The sequence below is a fragment of the Macrotis lagotis genome, chromosome 8 (genome assembly GCF_037893015.1).
Source record: "Macrotis lagotis isolate mMagLag1 chromosome 8, bilby.v1.9.chrom.fasta, whole genome shotgun sequence".
Classification (NCBI taxonomy): domain Eukaryota; kingdom Metazoa; phylum Chordata; class Mammalia; order Peramelemorphia; family Peramelidae; genus Macrotis; species Macrotis lagotis.
The window spans coordinates 139,722,586-139,737,029 of NC_133665.1; the positions used below are offsets into that span (position 1 = coordinate 139,722,586).

At 42.8% G+C, this 14,444-nt stretch overlaps 1 protein-coding gene and 1 pseudogene across 2 annotated transcripts in view; both read right to left on the reverse strand.

The window, feature by feature from the left end:
- IFT122 (intraflagellar transport 122) overlaps positions 1 to 14,444 on the reverse strand; it is an 84,966-nt gene that overhangs the window by 46,102 nt on the left and 24,420 nt on the right. The window contains exons 6-13 of one of the 2 annotated variants that reach the window (XM_074198510.1): positions 13,997 to 14,063; positions 12,781 to 12,927; positions 11,370 to 11,546; positions 9,419 to 9,494; positions 5,726 to 5,917; positions 4,850 to 4,988; positions 3,915 to 4,117; positions 2,660 to 2,797 (exon numbers count right to left, since the gene is read on the reverse strand). In XM_074198510.1, the coding sequence (XP_074054611.1) occupies positions 2,660 to 2,797; positions 3,915 to 4,117; positions 4,850 to 4,988; positions 5,726 to 5,917; positions 9,419 to 9,494; positions 11,370 to 11,546; positions 12,781 to 12,927; positions 13,997 to 14,063 (1,139 nt within the window). The remainder of the gene's footprint in view (positions 1 to 2,659; positions 2,798 to 3,914; positions 4,118 to 4,849; positions 4,989 to 5,725; positions 5,918 to 9,418; positions 9,495 to 11,369; positions 11,547 to 12,780; positions 12,928 to 13,996; positions 14,064 to 14,444) is intronic. The other variant, XM_074198511.1, reaches the window with a different exon arrangement.
- Positions 5,137 to 5,230, reverse strand: LOC141496735 (U6atac minor spliceosomal RNA; annotated as a pseudogene).

The window sequence follows — 14,444 nt, forward strand, 5'->3', positions numbered from 1 at the left end:
TTCCCTCCTCAAAGCAGGCATCTCTTTAATAGGTACCTGATAAATGTTTGTAAACTGAATGGAATTGATCCCTTTTCATGCAGAAAATCACAACATGATCTCTCCCTCTCTTCTGATGTAGAATGTTTCAAGTTTCCACTCATTTCATACAGGGGTTTTGGTACACACTCCACAAAAAAGTTGATGCTTCTACCCTCAGAAAAGATTAGGGCAGCTTATCTCTAATGCACATAAGCTACTCTGCCAGGGAGATCACGTCTGAGCTTTTAAGTTCTCAAACATTCCATTCAGAACTTTCATATATAGATTTGGGGGGGGGGGGTGAGGCAAGGAGGTTAAATGACTTGCCCAAGGTCACAAAGCTAATAAGCATCAAGTGTGTGAAGCCAGGCCCTCCTGACTTCAGGGCTGGTTCTCTAGCCACTGAACTACCTAGCTGCCCAGAACTTTTGAGTAAATTTGTGCAAGATTTCCACAACACCAAGAGATGCAGCACACAGAATGTAAAGAATATACTCCAACATAACTGCCTTCAGAGAGCTTAGACTCCACTGAAGGGGCAGAGGTTTTGCGTGCATAGATGTTTATGTAGAGATGAACATGTTTGTATGTATTATTTGAGGTTATTTGAAAAGGAGGGATCAACACAGATTTCAGGTAGGAAGCAGCATGTGACTTGAGATTACAAAAAACAGAGAGGGGAGGGTGGGTAGTCCAAGCCTCGGGGATGCCTGGTGAGAGGGTGAGAGTGTAACAGAGAAGGCTGGTCTGGCTACACCATCAAGTGTGGGAAGGGAAGAATGGGGAAGGGCGAGGAGGGAGACCAAGGACCAGGGCTTTAAAAGAAAAACAGGGGAGTTTATATTTGATCCTGAAGGTGAGGGAGCCACCAGCATTTATTGAGAAGGGGAATGATAGGAAAACCACTGAGCCCCACTGAGAACGGGCTGAAGTGGAGAGAGACCTGAGACGCAGAGACCAATTAGAAGATTACTGTGAGAGTAAAACTAGGGTGCTGGCTCCATGGGGGGAAAGAAGGGGATGGATTCAAGAGATTATCTGGAAGCAGAAATGACAAGACATGGCCGCTGATTAGATCTATGTGTTAAGAGGAATCTAGGATAACCCCAAGGTTGTGAACATGAGTGACAAGGAGGGGAGAGAGGGCAGGGAAGAACCATTTTCACAATGCCATCCCAGCACTCTAAGTGCTTTTTACAAATATGAGCTCATCTGATCTTCACAACAATCCTGTGGTGTCTCCCTTGGAGAGTTGAGGAAACTGAGGCAAACACAAACTAAATGACTCACCGAGGATCACACAAACAATAAGTATCTGAGGCTGCATTGAACCCAGGTCTTTCTGATTACAAGCCCACAATTTTATCCATTATACAACAACCACCATCAGGAGGATGACAGCCTTGACAGAAATAGAGAAGTTTGGAAGAGGAGCGGATTTGGAGAGTTAGGGAAGATAACGAATTCTAGTTTAAACATTATGAGTTTGCAATGCCTTTAGGACATCAGTTAAAATATCAACTGGAATTTAGAAATGAAAATATAACTTCCACATATATAGCTGTGGAAGTCAACTACATAGAGATGATCACTGAATTATGGGAGCCAATGAGATCACCCAGTGAGAGAGCAGAGAAGATGATAACAATAATTATGACTAACACGTATGTAATTCTGTGTGCAGACCTGTGCATTTTACATTATCTCATTTGATCCTGACAAAAATCCTGCAAGGTAAGGTCCTTTTTCCAAAAGAGGAAATGGAGACCAAAGGGGGCTGAGTAATTTGCCCAGGGTCATCCATTTGGGAAGTGTCAGCCCTCACTAGGCAGGGAACCCCAATTCAAGGAGGCTGAGACCTCAGAGTTTCACCAGGGAGCAGCCAGGAGGACAATCTCTTGATTGCTGAAGGGTTAGAGAGGCTGGGCCTAGAGAAGACTCAGGGGCAATGGGCAAGCCGTGTTCCAGTATTTCTGCATGGCCCCACAGGCAGTGTAAAGAGACCCATTCAGATCCAGAGAGGGAGATTCAGGCTCAGACTGCACTAGATGGGCACTGAGGAGTGTCAAGGTCTGCAACTGGCCTCCTGCACCAGTGATAAGCCAGAGATCCACTTCTGGAAGAGGATGAAGGCTCACTAAAGGTACATGGAGGGAGCAAAGGACACAAGGCTGGCATTCTGCTGTTGGACAACATCCGTCATTAAGCCAAGCCCGCCAGCAGGGAGCTGCGTCAATCCCTTCTCCTGCACAGGAGCAGGGCCTTTTGTGGGAAGTTAGGAGCATGATCTAAGCCCCTAACTGAGACCCATTCATTTCACTCATATGAATGTGACCTCAGTCACAGTTTCTCCCTCCCCCCATGAGGCATAAATCAAGTCCCCATTTCCATGGCACCCTTGTAACCTAATCTGCTTCTGACTTTTCTGGCTCAATGGTTGCAAGGACAATTACCCTGGTATGTGAAGAGGCCAAGAATCTGAGATGGGCTCTTCCACCGGGCTGAGGACCAGGGAGAGCTGCTGCCCCCAGGGATTCCTGTGCACAAGGTCACACTCTGGGCTCCCTTCATGAACCTGAAAAGATGTCAGCTTGTGACAACTCCTAAAACCTACAGTGGTGACCAGGAAAACATTCACCTGACCATTCTTCAGGCCAACCAGAAGACCTTCTCTCCCAGGTGGGCCTCCAATCACCTTGATGTAACGAATGAGGGACTCCATCTGCCATTCCCTCTCTTTCACGCCTCCAAAAGACAAGCACTGTAACCTTTTCTCCTAGAAACCAAACATCATTCAAGAGACATTTAACAAAACCCTGCTGCTCCTACTCATGGAAGTTATCGTATGACCAGAAACATCCCAAAGTCTACCACCAAGCTTGGGACTTTAAAGAAATAGTTAAACAGAAATAATTCATTCTGCAGAAACAACTTCTGACTCATGCAAGACTTTCTTCATTCTATTCCAAGTGAACCCAAACCCAGCTCTACTGTTGGGAATCTAGATATTCCTCCTTTCAAATGTCACTTAGTATCGGTCAATAGCCAGGAGTTATAACCATTCCCTAGGAAGCAAAAAGAATTTTTCCTGATGAGCATTAAGCTTTAATTATTATTTTTAGGCTGTCTAAACACACATGCAAAAAATCTGCATGGAAATACAAATTAACTTTAGTTTCCTAGGGTTCTAATTTATATTTTACAAATATAGTTCAAATCCCATTAAGACATTTTCTGCATTACAAAATGATCTTCAGGCCCCAACCACCACCTTGCGTATTTCAAGAAGTATTCAATGTGACAAAAATCCAATTCAATGAAAAGCATCCAAAGGCTCTCTGGAAATTGAAAAGCTTTAAAAAACCCTGAGATGCAGCAATGCAGTGACCCAAGACAACTCGCAAAGACTTACAATGAAGAATGTTATTCATTCCCCAAAGAAAGAACTAATGGTGTCTGATCATAGATTAAAGCATACTTTTTTTACTTTATTTTTCTTGAAGTTTCTTTTGGGGGGGGAGTCTATATTTTCTTTCACAACATGCCTATGGTAAGATTTTGCATGATTGCACATTTATAACCTATATCAAATTGCTTACTTTCTCATGGTAGGAAGAGTCACGAAGAAGGGAGAGAATCTGGAACTCAAAGTTTTAAAAATAAATATCAAAAATGTTTTTGCACATAACTGGAGAAAAATAAAATATTTAATCTAAAAAAGAATAGAAGACAAAATTTTTTTAATTTAAAATCCTGAGATGACAACCATACCTTTGGGAGAAACCTAAAAAAGACAGTTGGATCAAAAATACATTATTTGCTGTACATGGGGATACACTACATATGCACACACAACATACATACATGCGCACACACACACATGCACTCCAGACCTGGCAGAGGATGATGTGATCTGAGCACACCACCAGTAGGTTGCACTCAAACTTCTTTCCAATCTTCTCCTTCACACGGTAATGCATGTCTGAGGAGTCATCTGAGTACAACTCATAGATGAGGATCCTTTCAGGCAGCTGGATAGCCAGCCGGTTTTTGTAGATGGCGATTTTCTTCACAAGCTCTTTGCACTTGATTCGAACTATCAAAAGAGAACAAAGGCAAAAGGCATCAGGCATCAGGCTCCCATCTCCTTGGGGCTGGGAGGGCATGCCCAGGCAGGAAAGCCCCCAACCTCAGTGCCCCAGGCCATGCTGAATCATCAGAGGCCCAGATGAGAGGAGACTGCCCACCTGGCTGCCAGGGTTGAGGAGGTGCCCCATCAGACCGTGGCTCTGGAGCTCCACACAGGCTCCAAGACCACCCTGAGTCTAGACCCAGTGGCTCACAGAGGAGAAGGAATTTGGCCCTCCCTGGGCCCTCAGCCCCTTCTAAGGGGAGAAGCCCACTCCTGCCCATATCCCCCCACAGCAGGTAAAGAGGCTGGAGCTCCAGGGAGAAAAAAGCTGCACTGAAGTACAAGACCAGAAAGAGGCCAAGCTGGAACCCCCGTCCTGGCCTGCCGGGTGCCCTCTCCACTGCAGGGGTTTGGGCTATACCTATTGGTCTACACTAGCCAAAACATTCCAAACTCAAAACTCTGGCATCAGTTTTCAACTCCTCATAACTGCACCCACAGAACCACCATCTGCCAGACGGAAATCTGAAGGAGAGTGACCTCTAGTGGAAAGGGCAGAGTTCTGCAGGCTGCCCACTGCACCTGTCAATCAGCCATCAGCATCTCTCCCACATCTTTCCAATGAAGCCTTGGCACCATGGCCAAGTCTCCTGACCTGACCCAGGCTGGGGCTTCTAGCCACCTGGTCTCTCCTACCTTTCTGCTCAGTGATCAGATGCTGGACAATCACGTCAGTCATGCTGTCCCTGTAGGCATAACGATCCTTATAGAGCCCATGAACTGTGCTAAAAATGAGCTGATAGAAGGAAATGGTTCCATCCTGGCAGCCAATCACCTGGAAAGAAGGAATGAGGAGAACTCTGAGGGCCCTGGAAATCGGGGTCTGCTGGGCTGTTCTCAGGGAGTCTTTAAGCACTACTGAGGAGACAGAAGCAAAAGAAATCCATATCTGCTCTACTTGAGGGCAGAGTCCTATACAACAAATTAGCACATCATTAGATGCCACAGAGTAGGTGCCAATGCCTTAACCATATATCTGTTGGAAAGGTCACTAGGACTTCTTCCATCCTTATCAAGATGATAGCACTGATAGAGCACTGGCCTTAGAGTCAGGAAGACAGGAGCTCGAATCCCACCTCAGTTACTTGACACTTACTAGCTGTGTAACACTAGACAAGTCACTTTAACTCTGATTAGCTCTTATCCAAGGCCATTTCCAGTCATCCTGATTCATATCTGGCTACTGGACTCAAATGGCTCTAGAGGAGAAGGTGAGGCTGATGACTTAGCACAGCCCCCACCCACTCTAAACCAATTTATGTGCTTGTCATAGCATCACCTCCCTGAGGTTGTTTTCTTCTTCAAGAATGAAGGACAAAGGGGTGCCTAGGTTGGTACAGTGGAAAAAGCATGGGCCCTGGAGTCAGGAGTAACTGGGTTCAAATCCAGCCTCAGACACTTAATAATTACTTAGCTGTGTGGCCTTGGGCAAACCACTTAATTCCATTTGTCTTGCAAAAACCTAAACAAAAACAAAAACAAAAACAAAAGAATGAAGGACAAATAAATTACCACATAATTGGAATCCGGTTTAACCTTGCACGTCCACACCCAGGAGCTCTGATCCCCTATGGTCCCAAGGCGCACACCATCTTTGGTGAAGAGGGAGACGCGTTTGTCTGATCCTCCAAGCAAAATATATTCTCCTTTGGTAAAATAGCTAATGCAGCAAGGGTCAAAGTTCAATGTCCTATCCTTTCCAACCTAAAGGGAGGAAAAAAAATACCATTCTTAATTCACAATTTCAATGCAATATCAATAAAAAACACATTTATCTAGTATTTAAAGGTTTATTAAGCACTTTCATTAAAAACCCTATGAGGTAATCACATGTATAGCCAATGTAGGATTGTTTTCTGTCAGGAGGTGGTGGGGGAAGAAAAGAGGAAGAAAAATGTAAAACTCAAAACCTTCCAAAAAATGACTTTTAAAACTACTGTTCTCTGTAATTGGAAAAATAAATATTTTTTTAAAAAACAAAAAACCTATGAGATATGTTGATAACATAAGCACTGCTGTTCTCACTTCACAAATAAGAAAACTGAGGTACCATCACACATAGTAAGGACCAAAGTCGGGGCTTAAACCACTTCTTTCTATCAATTCCAAAAACGGCTCACTTTCCAACCAAAATATTTGTTGAAGATCCCCATCCAAATTCCAGCTTCTTTCAAGGTCCAGCCTTAGTGATCCTTATTTATGAGGTGCTCTCTAATCTATTTAATAAAAAACAAATTCCCCAAAGTGGACAAGTGTGCCCACCCCCATCCCACCCCAAATAGTCAGTAGCAGATTCCAATGGTTCCTATATAAAACTCCTCTTTGGCTTTTAGAGCCCTTCTCAGTCCAGTCCCTTCACACCTCTACACCACAATACCTGCCATTCCTTGTGTCCAGCATACCATGGAGGTCCCCAATTCCATGCCTCCCTGGGGGATGCTCCCCAAGCCTGGGATGCACTCCCCCCCACCCCACCCCCCGGCCACTTAGCATCCTGCCCTACTTGAAGACTCAGTTTCAATCCCACCTTCTGCAGGACAAGTGACTCAGTCCCCTAAGTGACATGTACTTGCTCCAATTTATCTGTAGATCTCATGTACATATAATTTTCTGCAGGCTGTCTCCCACCCCAGAAGAACACGAGCCCTTAGAGGGCTTGGATGGTCCTTTGGCCTTGCTTCGCCTCCCAGTGCTCAGTCCAGGTCCATAACTGATACCTATAGACCCATGGATGCCCCCATTCCTCTGAATATCTGCAGTACTTAGAATTCACACTTGTGGGGCAATCACACACTCCTGACATTTCACTTAAATGATTCATGTTTGTACATCTTCTCTCTCCAACAATACTGTCTAGCTCATAAAGAACATTCAAAAAATACCTTTGTTGGAGCTAAAATTTACTACTTGTGGAAAAGAGATCAGCGGTTCAAAAGGAGAGCATGGTCTGAATAAGAGACTAACTCCTGAGTTTAGGAAGTCTTTCTGACCACTATCATCTGCCCTCGTTCTCATATAAGTAAGAAATGAGAACTCAACTATCAAGAAGAAAAGGGGTGGCTAGGTGGCACAGTGGATAGAGCACCAGCCCTGGAGTCAGAAGGATCCAAATTCAAATTCAGCCCCAGACATTTAATATTTACTTAGCTGTGTGACCTTGGGCAAGTCACTTAACCCCCAATGCCTTGTAAACCACCCCCAAAAAAAAAAAAGAAAAGATGCCAGGCCAATCAAACTACCAAAAAATTATTTTACATAGCTAGAAAAAAATGTGACAAAATTCATCTGGAGCAATAAAAGATCAAGAATATCAAGGGAATTGTTGAAAAAAAATGTGAAGGATGATGACCTAGCTGTATCAGAGCTAAAATTATATTATAAAGCAGCAGTCATCAAAACTGCCTAGCATTGGTTAAGAAACAGAGCAATGGACCAGTGGATTAGAAGAGGAACAAAAGAAACAGTAGTAAATGACAAACCCAAAGGTTTCTGGGGTAAGAACTCACAATTCAACAAAAACTGCTGGAAAAACTAGAAAAGAGTATGGCAAAAACAAGTATAGACCCACATCTCATCCCTATACCAAAATAGAATCAAAATGGGTCCAAGATTTAGACATAAAGACTGATACCCTAGACCAATTAACAGATCAAGAGGTACTCTATCAGTTGGATCTATGGATAGGGGAGAAATTTATGACAAAACAAGAAATAGAGAACATTATAAATTATAAAATGGATGATTCTGAATATATTCAATTATAAAGGTTTTTACACTAATAAAACTAATTGAGCCAAGATTAGAAGGAAAACAGAAAGCTAGGAAAACAGCTAGTATTTCTGATAAAGGACTCCTGTCTAAAAGAACCAAATTAAATTTTTAAGATTACAAGTCATTTCCCAATTGATAAATGGTCAAAGGATATGAACAGTTTTCAGATGAAGAAATTTTGAAAAAATGCTCCAAATCATTGATTACAGAAATGCAAATTAAACTGTGAGAGACCACCTCACACCTAAGATCATCTAAGACAACAGAAAAGGAAAATGATTACTGTTGGAAAGGATGTGGAAAAATTGAGACATTCATGTACTGTTTGTTGATGGAGTTGTGAACTGATCCAGTCATACTGGAAAGCAATCTGGAATTATGCCCAAAGAGCAATAAAACTGATCATACCCTTTGACCCAGCAAAACCAATACTAGGTCTATATCTCAAAGAAATCACAAAAAAAAAAACCCAGAAAGTCTCACATATTCAAAAATATTTATAGCAGCTCTTTTCATGGTGGCAAAGAATTGGAAATTGAGGGATGTCCGTCAACTGAGAAATGCATGAACAAATAAAGGTATAGGAATGTTATGGCATTCATGGTGGTTGACTTCAGAGAAGCATGGAAATTACACAACTTAAGTTGAGTGAAGGAAGCAGAATCAAGAGAACACTGTACACATTAACATTATAAACTGATCAACTATGATGGAGGCAGCTCCTCTCAGCAGTTCAGAGATCTAAGACAACCCTAAGAAACCTGTTATGGACAATGTCTCCACATCCAGAGGAAAAAAATAGGTATCTAAATGTATACTAGGTTCACAAACTTCGTTTATGTTTTTCCTTCCTTTCTCATAGTTTTTTCCCCCCTTTCCCTTAGTTCTATTTCCTCTTTCATCACATGACTAATATGTAAATATGTTAAACATGAATATCCATGTACAACTATTACCAGACTGTTTACCACTGTGGGGAGGGAGGAGGGGAGAAAGGGTGGTAGAAAAATGTGGAACTCATAAATTTGCATATGGATGAATGTTGAAAAACTACCATTGCATGTAATTGGAAAAATAAAATAAAATTTCAATTTAAAAAGAGAGAGAAACCAAAAACCAACCACAAATGGTAAGGACTGAGCTGCATGTCTACCCCTTGTGGAAAAGTTTCCAGTGGTCAAGGTGTCAAGCAAGGGAAAAAGTTCCTCAATTCATACCACACAAAGGAGCTGGCCTGCTTTGCCTTGTTCTACCTGGCCCTGGCACAATACTCTGAACTCACTAAGTGCCCACTAGTGTCTGAGGAATGAAGAACCACATGGGTGAATATTTGGCCAGAGCTAGAAGAGAAGCAAACATGGCGGGGGGGGGGGGGGGGGGGGAACATGCCACCAGTGTGAGAGCATCTCTATTTCTAATGGATTCGCTACCAACCTGTTTGCCGCTCAGCTGGTAGAAGGAGAGCTTCTGCCCCCAGTCAGCCACAGCCAGGATGTCATTATGTTCATCTCTAATTAACAAAAGACAAAAAGGGTCAAGGAGAGCTATGGCCTATTGATATGTTTATTCCTAAGGGACTCAGAAACAGCAGAAAGAGGAGACTCACAGCTCCTGGCTGCAGGGGTCAAATCCTACTGCTATTCAGCATGATCCCACAATTGATCTAATGTGGTAAAGAGGAGGCAAATTCCGTGCTTCCCCTGGGAACCATTGTTCACTTGAACCTCCTTTACCCTGGGCCTTTTAGTGGGGTCCTACCAGTCAGACATGGAAGGAAGAAAAGGGCATAACCAAGGATTTTCTTAGAAAACATGGCTTATGGAATGCAGGATTTCAAAGCACTTCAGATTTAGTATATTTTTAAAAGGCCTAGGACCTTTTTTTTTTCCTTCTTAAATTCAGTAATATTTTGGGGAAGGTGGTAAAACAAGAAATTAGGAAGTTGGGCCCTCTGCAAGCAAAGAATGGTCGGGAAATCTAGTTCATCTATTTTTTTTAATCAATGTAAGTTTTCCTAATCCTTCCTCTCCTTAACAAAGGAAGGAATAAAATCTGAAACCAAGATGATTCTCTCATTGAATTTTATCCATAGATAAAATGATCACTAGCTAAATCTAATAGAAGGGTAATTAGATCCATTGAAGATGTAATATTATTTCAGAAACTGAACTCCATCAGGGACAAATTAACAAAAGTCATTCTATACTTTCAGGGAAAAAAATCCTTTCCATTAAGTAATCCCAACGTAGTGTAAGGATCCCCTAAGATTGCCCAGAGTAAGCCTGGAGATAAGTAGGAAAAAGCCCTGGGCTAGGAGAACCCCCAACAATGCAATAGACTACATGAGTCTAACCACTTCAGTGGAGGAGCGAACAGACCCAAGAGCTTGTCCCTGACCAAAGGGTTAGAGAAAGCCAACATGAGCTGGACCAAGCAGCACCAGGAGTCTGCTTCTCCATTGGACTCCAGGATAATCCAACAGGCACCTCCAGGGGCCAGGCAACAGCTTCTGAAACTGTGGGCCTGGTGCTGAGGAGGACACAGCCAGCACCTTTCCCAGAGTTGGGAGTCCAGTTCTAAACCTATTCAGCGAAGGCAAATATCACACTGAAGACAAGGGAATACTGTCTTTGGTTTTTTCAAAGGTAAAGTGATCTACAAAGAACATTCACTGATTTGTTTGGGGTCTTCATTGGGCAAAAACCTAAATAGGAGGCAATTGCCCCAAGACCCAACAGAGCATCTTGGGAGACCACAGCACAACTTCATGAGTCCACCACTCACTAAATCATTGTTTTCCAAGAAATGCAGTATTTGTGGTGCACAATCAAGCACGCTTGGTTCTCAGGGTAATCTCAATTTATTCTTCTTAGTTCAATCTTGTGAGAGATGGCAAGGTGGTGCAGCTCATGAACAAAGGATTTTCTGGGGGGGGGGGAATAGTAGATGGAATACAGGATTCCAAAAATTTACAGACCTGGTACTACTGGCTTTAAAAAACCTAGGACCTTTATTTTTCACAGAGATGGTGAGAGATGATAGGATGGCTAAGAGAGACGAGTGTGTGTGTGTGTGTGTGTGTGTGTGTGTGTGTGTGTATCCGTGTCTGTGTGTTTATGTGTATTCATGTCTGTAAGGTATAATGTGTATCTGTGTGTGCACGTGCATGCATGTGGTGGAAGTGTGGGAGCATGTGTGTGTGTTTGTGTTTTCTGTGCACATGGTGCCTCCCAGCAGCACAGGCACCTCCATCACCAGTGGTCCTTTGGCCCCCTCCTAGTACACACAGGTGCAGGCTGTGATCTCCCCCTGGGGGGGGACTCCCAGGAAGGCCTGAATTCCACCTGTGGAAGGGCTACCTTGAGCTCTCCTAGCACACACTCACGAGTTGTCATCCCTCGGACTGTCCTCTTCCTCTTCAGGTTCCTCCTCCTCTGCCTCACTACCCTGACTACTGTACATGGTTGACTTCAAAGCGGAAGGGATTTCCTGAAAATATCTGTTGATAATGACCTCCTCGGCTTCCTCATTTTCTCTGTTCATCCAGAAACTCTCCCATCGGCTGCAGACAGTAATTATTCATTCACAATCATATTAGTTACAACTACACTAACACTCTAAGTTTACTAAGTGGAACGGGAAGCTTGAGCTACCCCAAGAAGAATGTGGGCAACAGGAACACTGAGTATCCTGTTTTTCATGAATTAAAAATGATACGCTGAAGCCACAAAGTCATATGTGGCTACAAAATCAGACAGCAGCATCTGTAAGAGGGGCACCAGGGACACAAAGTGAAACCTAGCCCTTCCTAAATGGCTGTGGGGCACACCAGGCAAAGGACCCCCAACAATGCCCACTTCACAAAGCCCCTGAGCTGAAAAATAGCAAAGTAAAGAACTGTGACAAGTTGGAGTCTTTCAGTTAATTTTGAGGGACACTGTGGGACCTGGGTCAGACTCGGGGATGCTATGGGAAAAAATCTTCATCAAAAGCAACATCCAGATGTGCTATCACCCCCATCTTCAAAAGTAACCATGGGGAAGGGAAGGGTCAGATGTGGATAGAAGTATTTGATGCCCCAAATTAGGAAGGCCCAATTCTAACATTCCATGTCCTGTCAATTTTCAAGGAGACCCTTTGACAAGATTTCATGCTTTGAGAGCTTCTACCTCCCCACAAATGAAAGTCAAAGAATCCAATGAAGACAGTGACTCTTTGTATTCACAGGATTTAGCACAGGTGGAAGAGTCTGACCAAGGGTTACTGACTGAACTCAGCTGGTCAAGAGTTTGTCTCTATTAATACATTGATATGTCCGGGGAAAGACTAGCAAGTGTTCTTTGGAGGGCCTGGAGGGAGGCCCTAACTGGAGGGGGAAGGAAAAAAAGCGCAAAACATGTCTGTAGTATTAAACCAGTCCTTAGAGAGTACCTCAAGATATAGTCGAATGAACTAAAGAAAAGTGAAAAGGTAAGAGACTAACTCAATGACAATGGGAAAGGAGATACATGATCTGGATTGTTCAGATCAAAAAAAACTTCAAACTAGCCTGGAAAATGGCTTAACTTTTAGTCTTGTTTGACCTGTGGCACCCACTTTAAATCTTAAAAAAAAAAAATAGTTCAGGTTCTCTTTCAATCCAGATTATTTCAAAATTAAAGCAACTGGTGAGTCTAATGAGAGCCCTATGGTAAGAACTAAGGTCTCTGGAAGGAGGCAATAAGGGTCAGCTCTTCTACAAAATCTTCTCATAAAACTCACTATTTTCCTGAGAAAAAAGAAGCCAAATACTGTACCTGGAAGGGTTCCAGCAGATGGACCAGATTGGGGACAGAGATCCTCCTGGCCGTTCAATCTTCACTTTCTCCTCACCATTTTTATTCCGAATACTGATGATGCCATTGAACATGCCCAGGGCAATGTACTGACCGTCATTTGTCCAACTGCTCATGGATTCCCCAGAGAAGGAACAACAGAGGAGACAAACAGAAGACAATGTGAGTGAAAAGTGACAACTTGAATGACTCCCATGAAGTAATAGACTGGATAATAAAGGAAAACAACTTTGAAGCTCTGAAGAAGTCTGTCTCATCATGCTTAAGGCCAACTCTGATTCTCAAGAACTGACAATAAGCCTTCTGTGCCCCTCTCTCAGGGGATGATGAAGCAGGTGAAGATGAACACTTTTAGACAGCCAATGTGAGAATGAGTTTTGCCTGATCATGCATTTTGGTCATGATGATTTTTTTCTTTTTTCTTACAAAGGGTGATAATGATCACAGGGTGAGATAGAATAAGGATATAATAGCAGGGGAAAAGAGAAAGAAAAGGAAAAAAAGGGTCCCTGAGGCACCCTTTTAAAAATACAGAGCAGAAATGAGAAGAAAGGTTAGAAAAAAGAATAAACCAAAGACAGTGTTGAAAGCTACAAGTTGAACTTAATAAGTTCGACCCTCTATTTCCATTATAGCATGAAATTGCCTATTTTATTTAATGCTGGTCAATCTCAGAATAAAAATCAAACTAAAAAAATAAATTTAAGAAAAAGACAATTCTAACTGGATTTCAATTGTAATTCCAGGGTGCAAATAGAACTATATTTGATATCCTTTTCGACATCTCCAGTCAGTATTGAGATGTGGAAAAGAAACCTGTGCAAACACTACTGCAGTGAAATGTTGGAAAGGGCCGCAGAGTCTAGAGCACTGGGTGATGCCTTCTCACAAGTCAGAGAGCATGTGTGATGCTGACTCCTCCAACCACCTGACCAGGCTGCTCTCTGGATCATAACTGGTACCCAAAGTTGAGCCTGGAGCTCTGGCTCTTTCTTCTTCTGTCTCTGTCTGTCTCACCCTCCCTCCTTCCCTCCCCTCTTGGCAATGGAGGAAGAAACAAACCTCTTTACTACTCATCTTTCCATGAGGACAAGACAGCAAGTCCAGGGATGTCTGAGGTGGAACCTCCCACCCCCTTGCCTTGTGTCTCCTCCCCACCTTTCCTCAAGACACTCACCTGCAACAGGTAATTTTACTGTTTGATTTATGTTTAGAGACAGACTTCTGCTCAGGAGACCATAAGCCTTGAGTGGAGGTGGGAGAAAAAAAACAAACAAAGCTGAGCTGAATTTTGTTAAATTACAAACAATGACTACATTGACATGAATTGGGACCACAAAGTTAATTTGCTGGTAGTGTTCAACAGATTGAAAGGACCATAATACCCTAAACTCCTAGCTGAAAGGGAATCATCCTCTTTGTTTTCAGAGGAGAAAACTGAGGCCCAGAGAGGAGGCCTGACTTGGCCAGGTCGCTAGAGCAAGTCAGTAACAGGGTTTGCTTCTAACTCTAAGGTTCTCTCAGTTATCTTATGCTAAAACACTACCAGTGAGCTCTGAATTTATGAGATACATTGAAATAATCAAACCCATTATGTGAAACATTAGGTTTCTATGTGGGTTCCA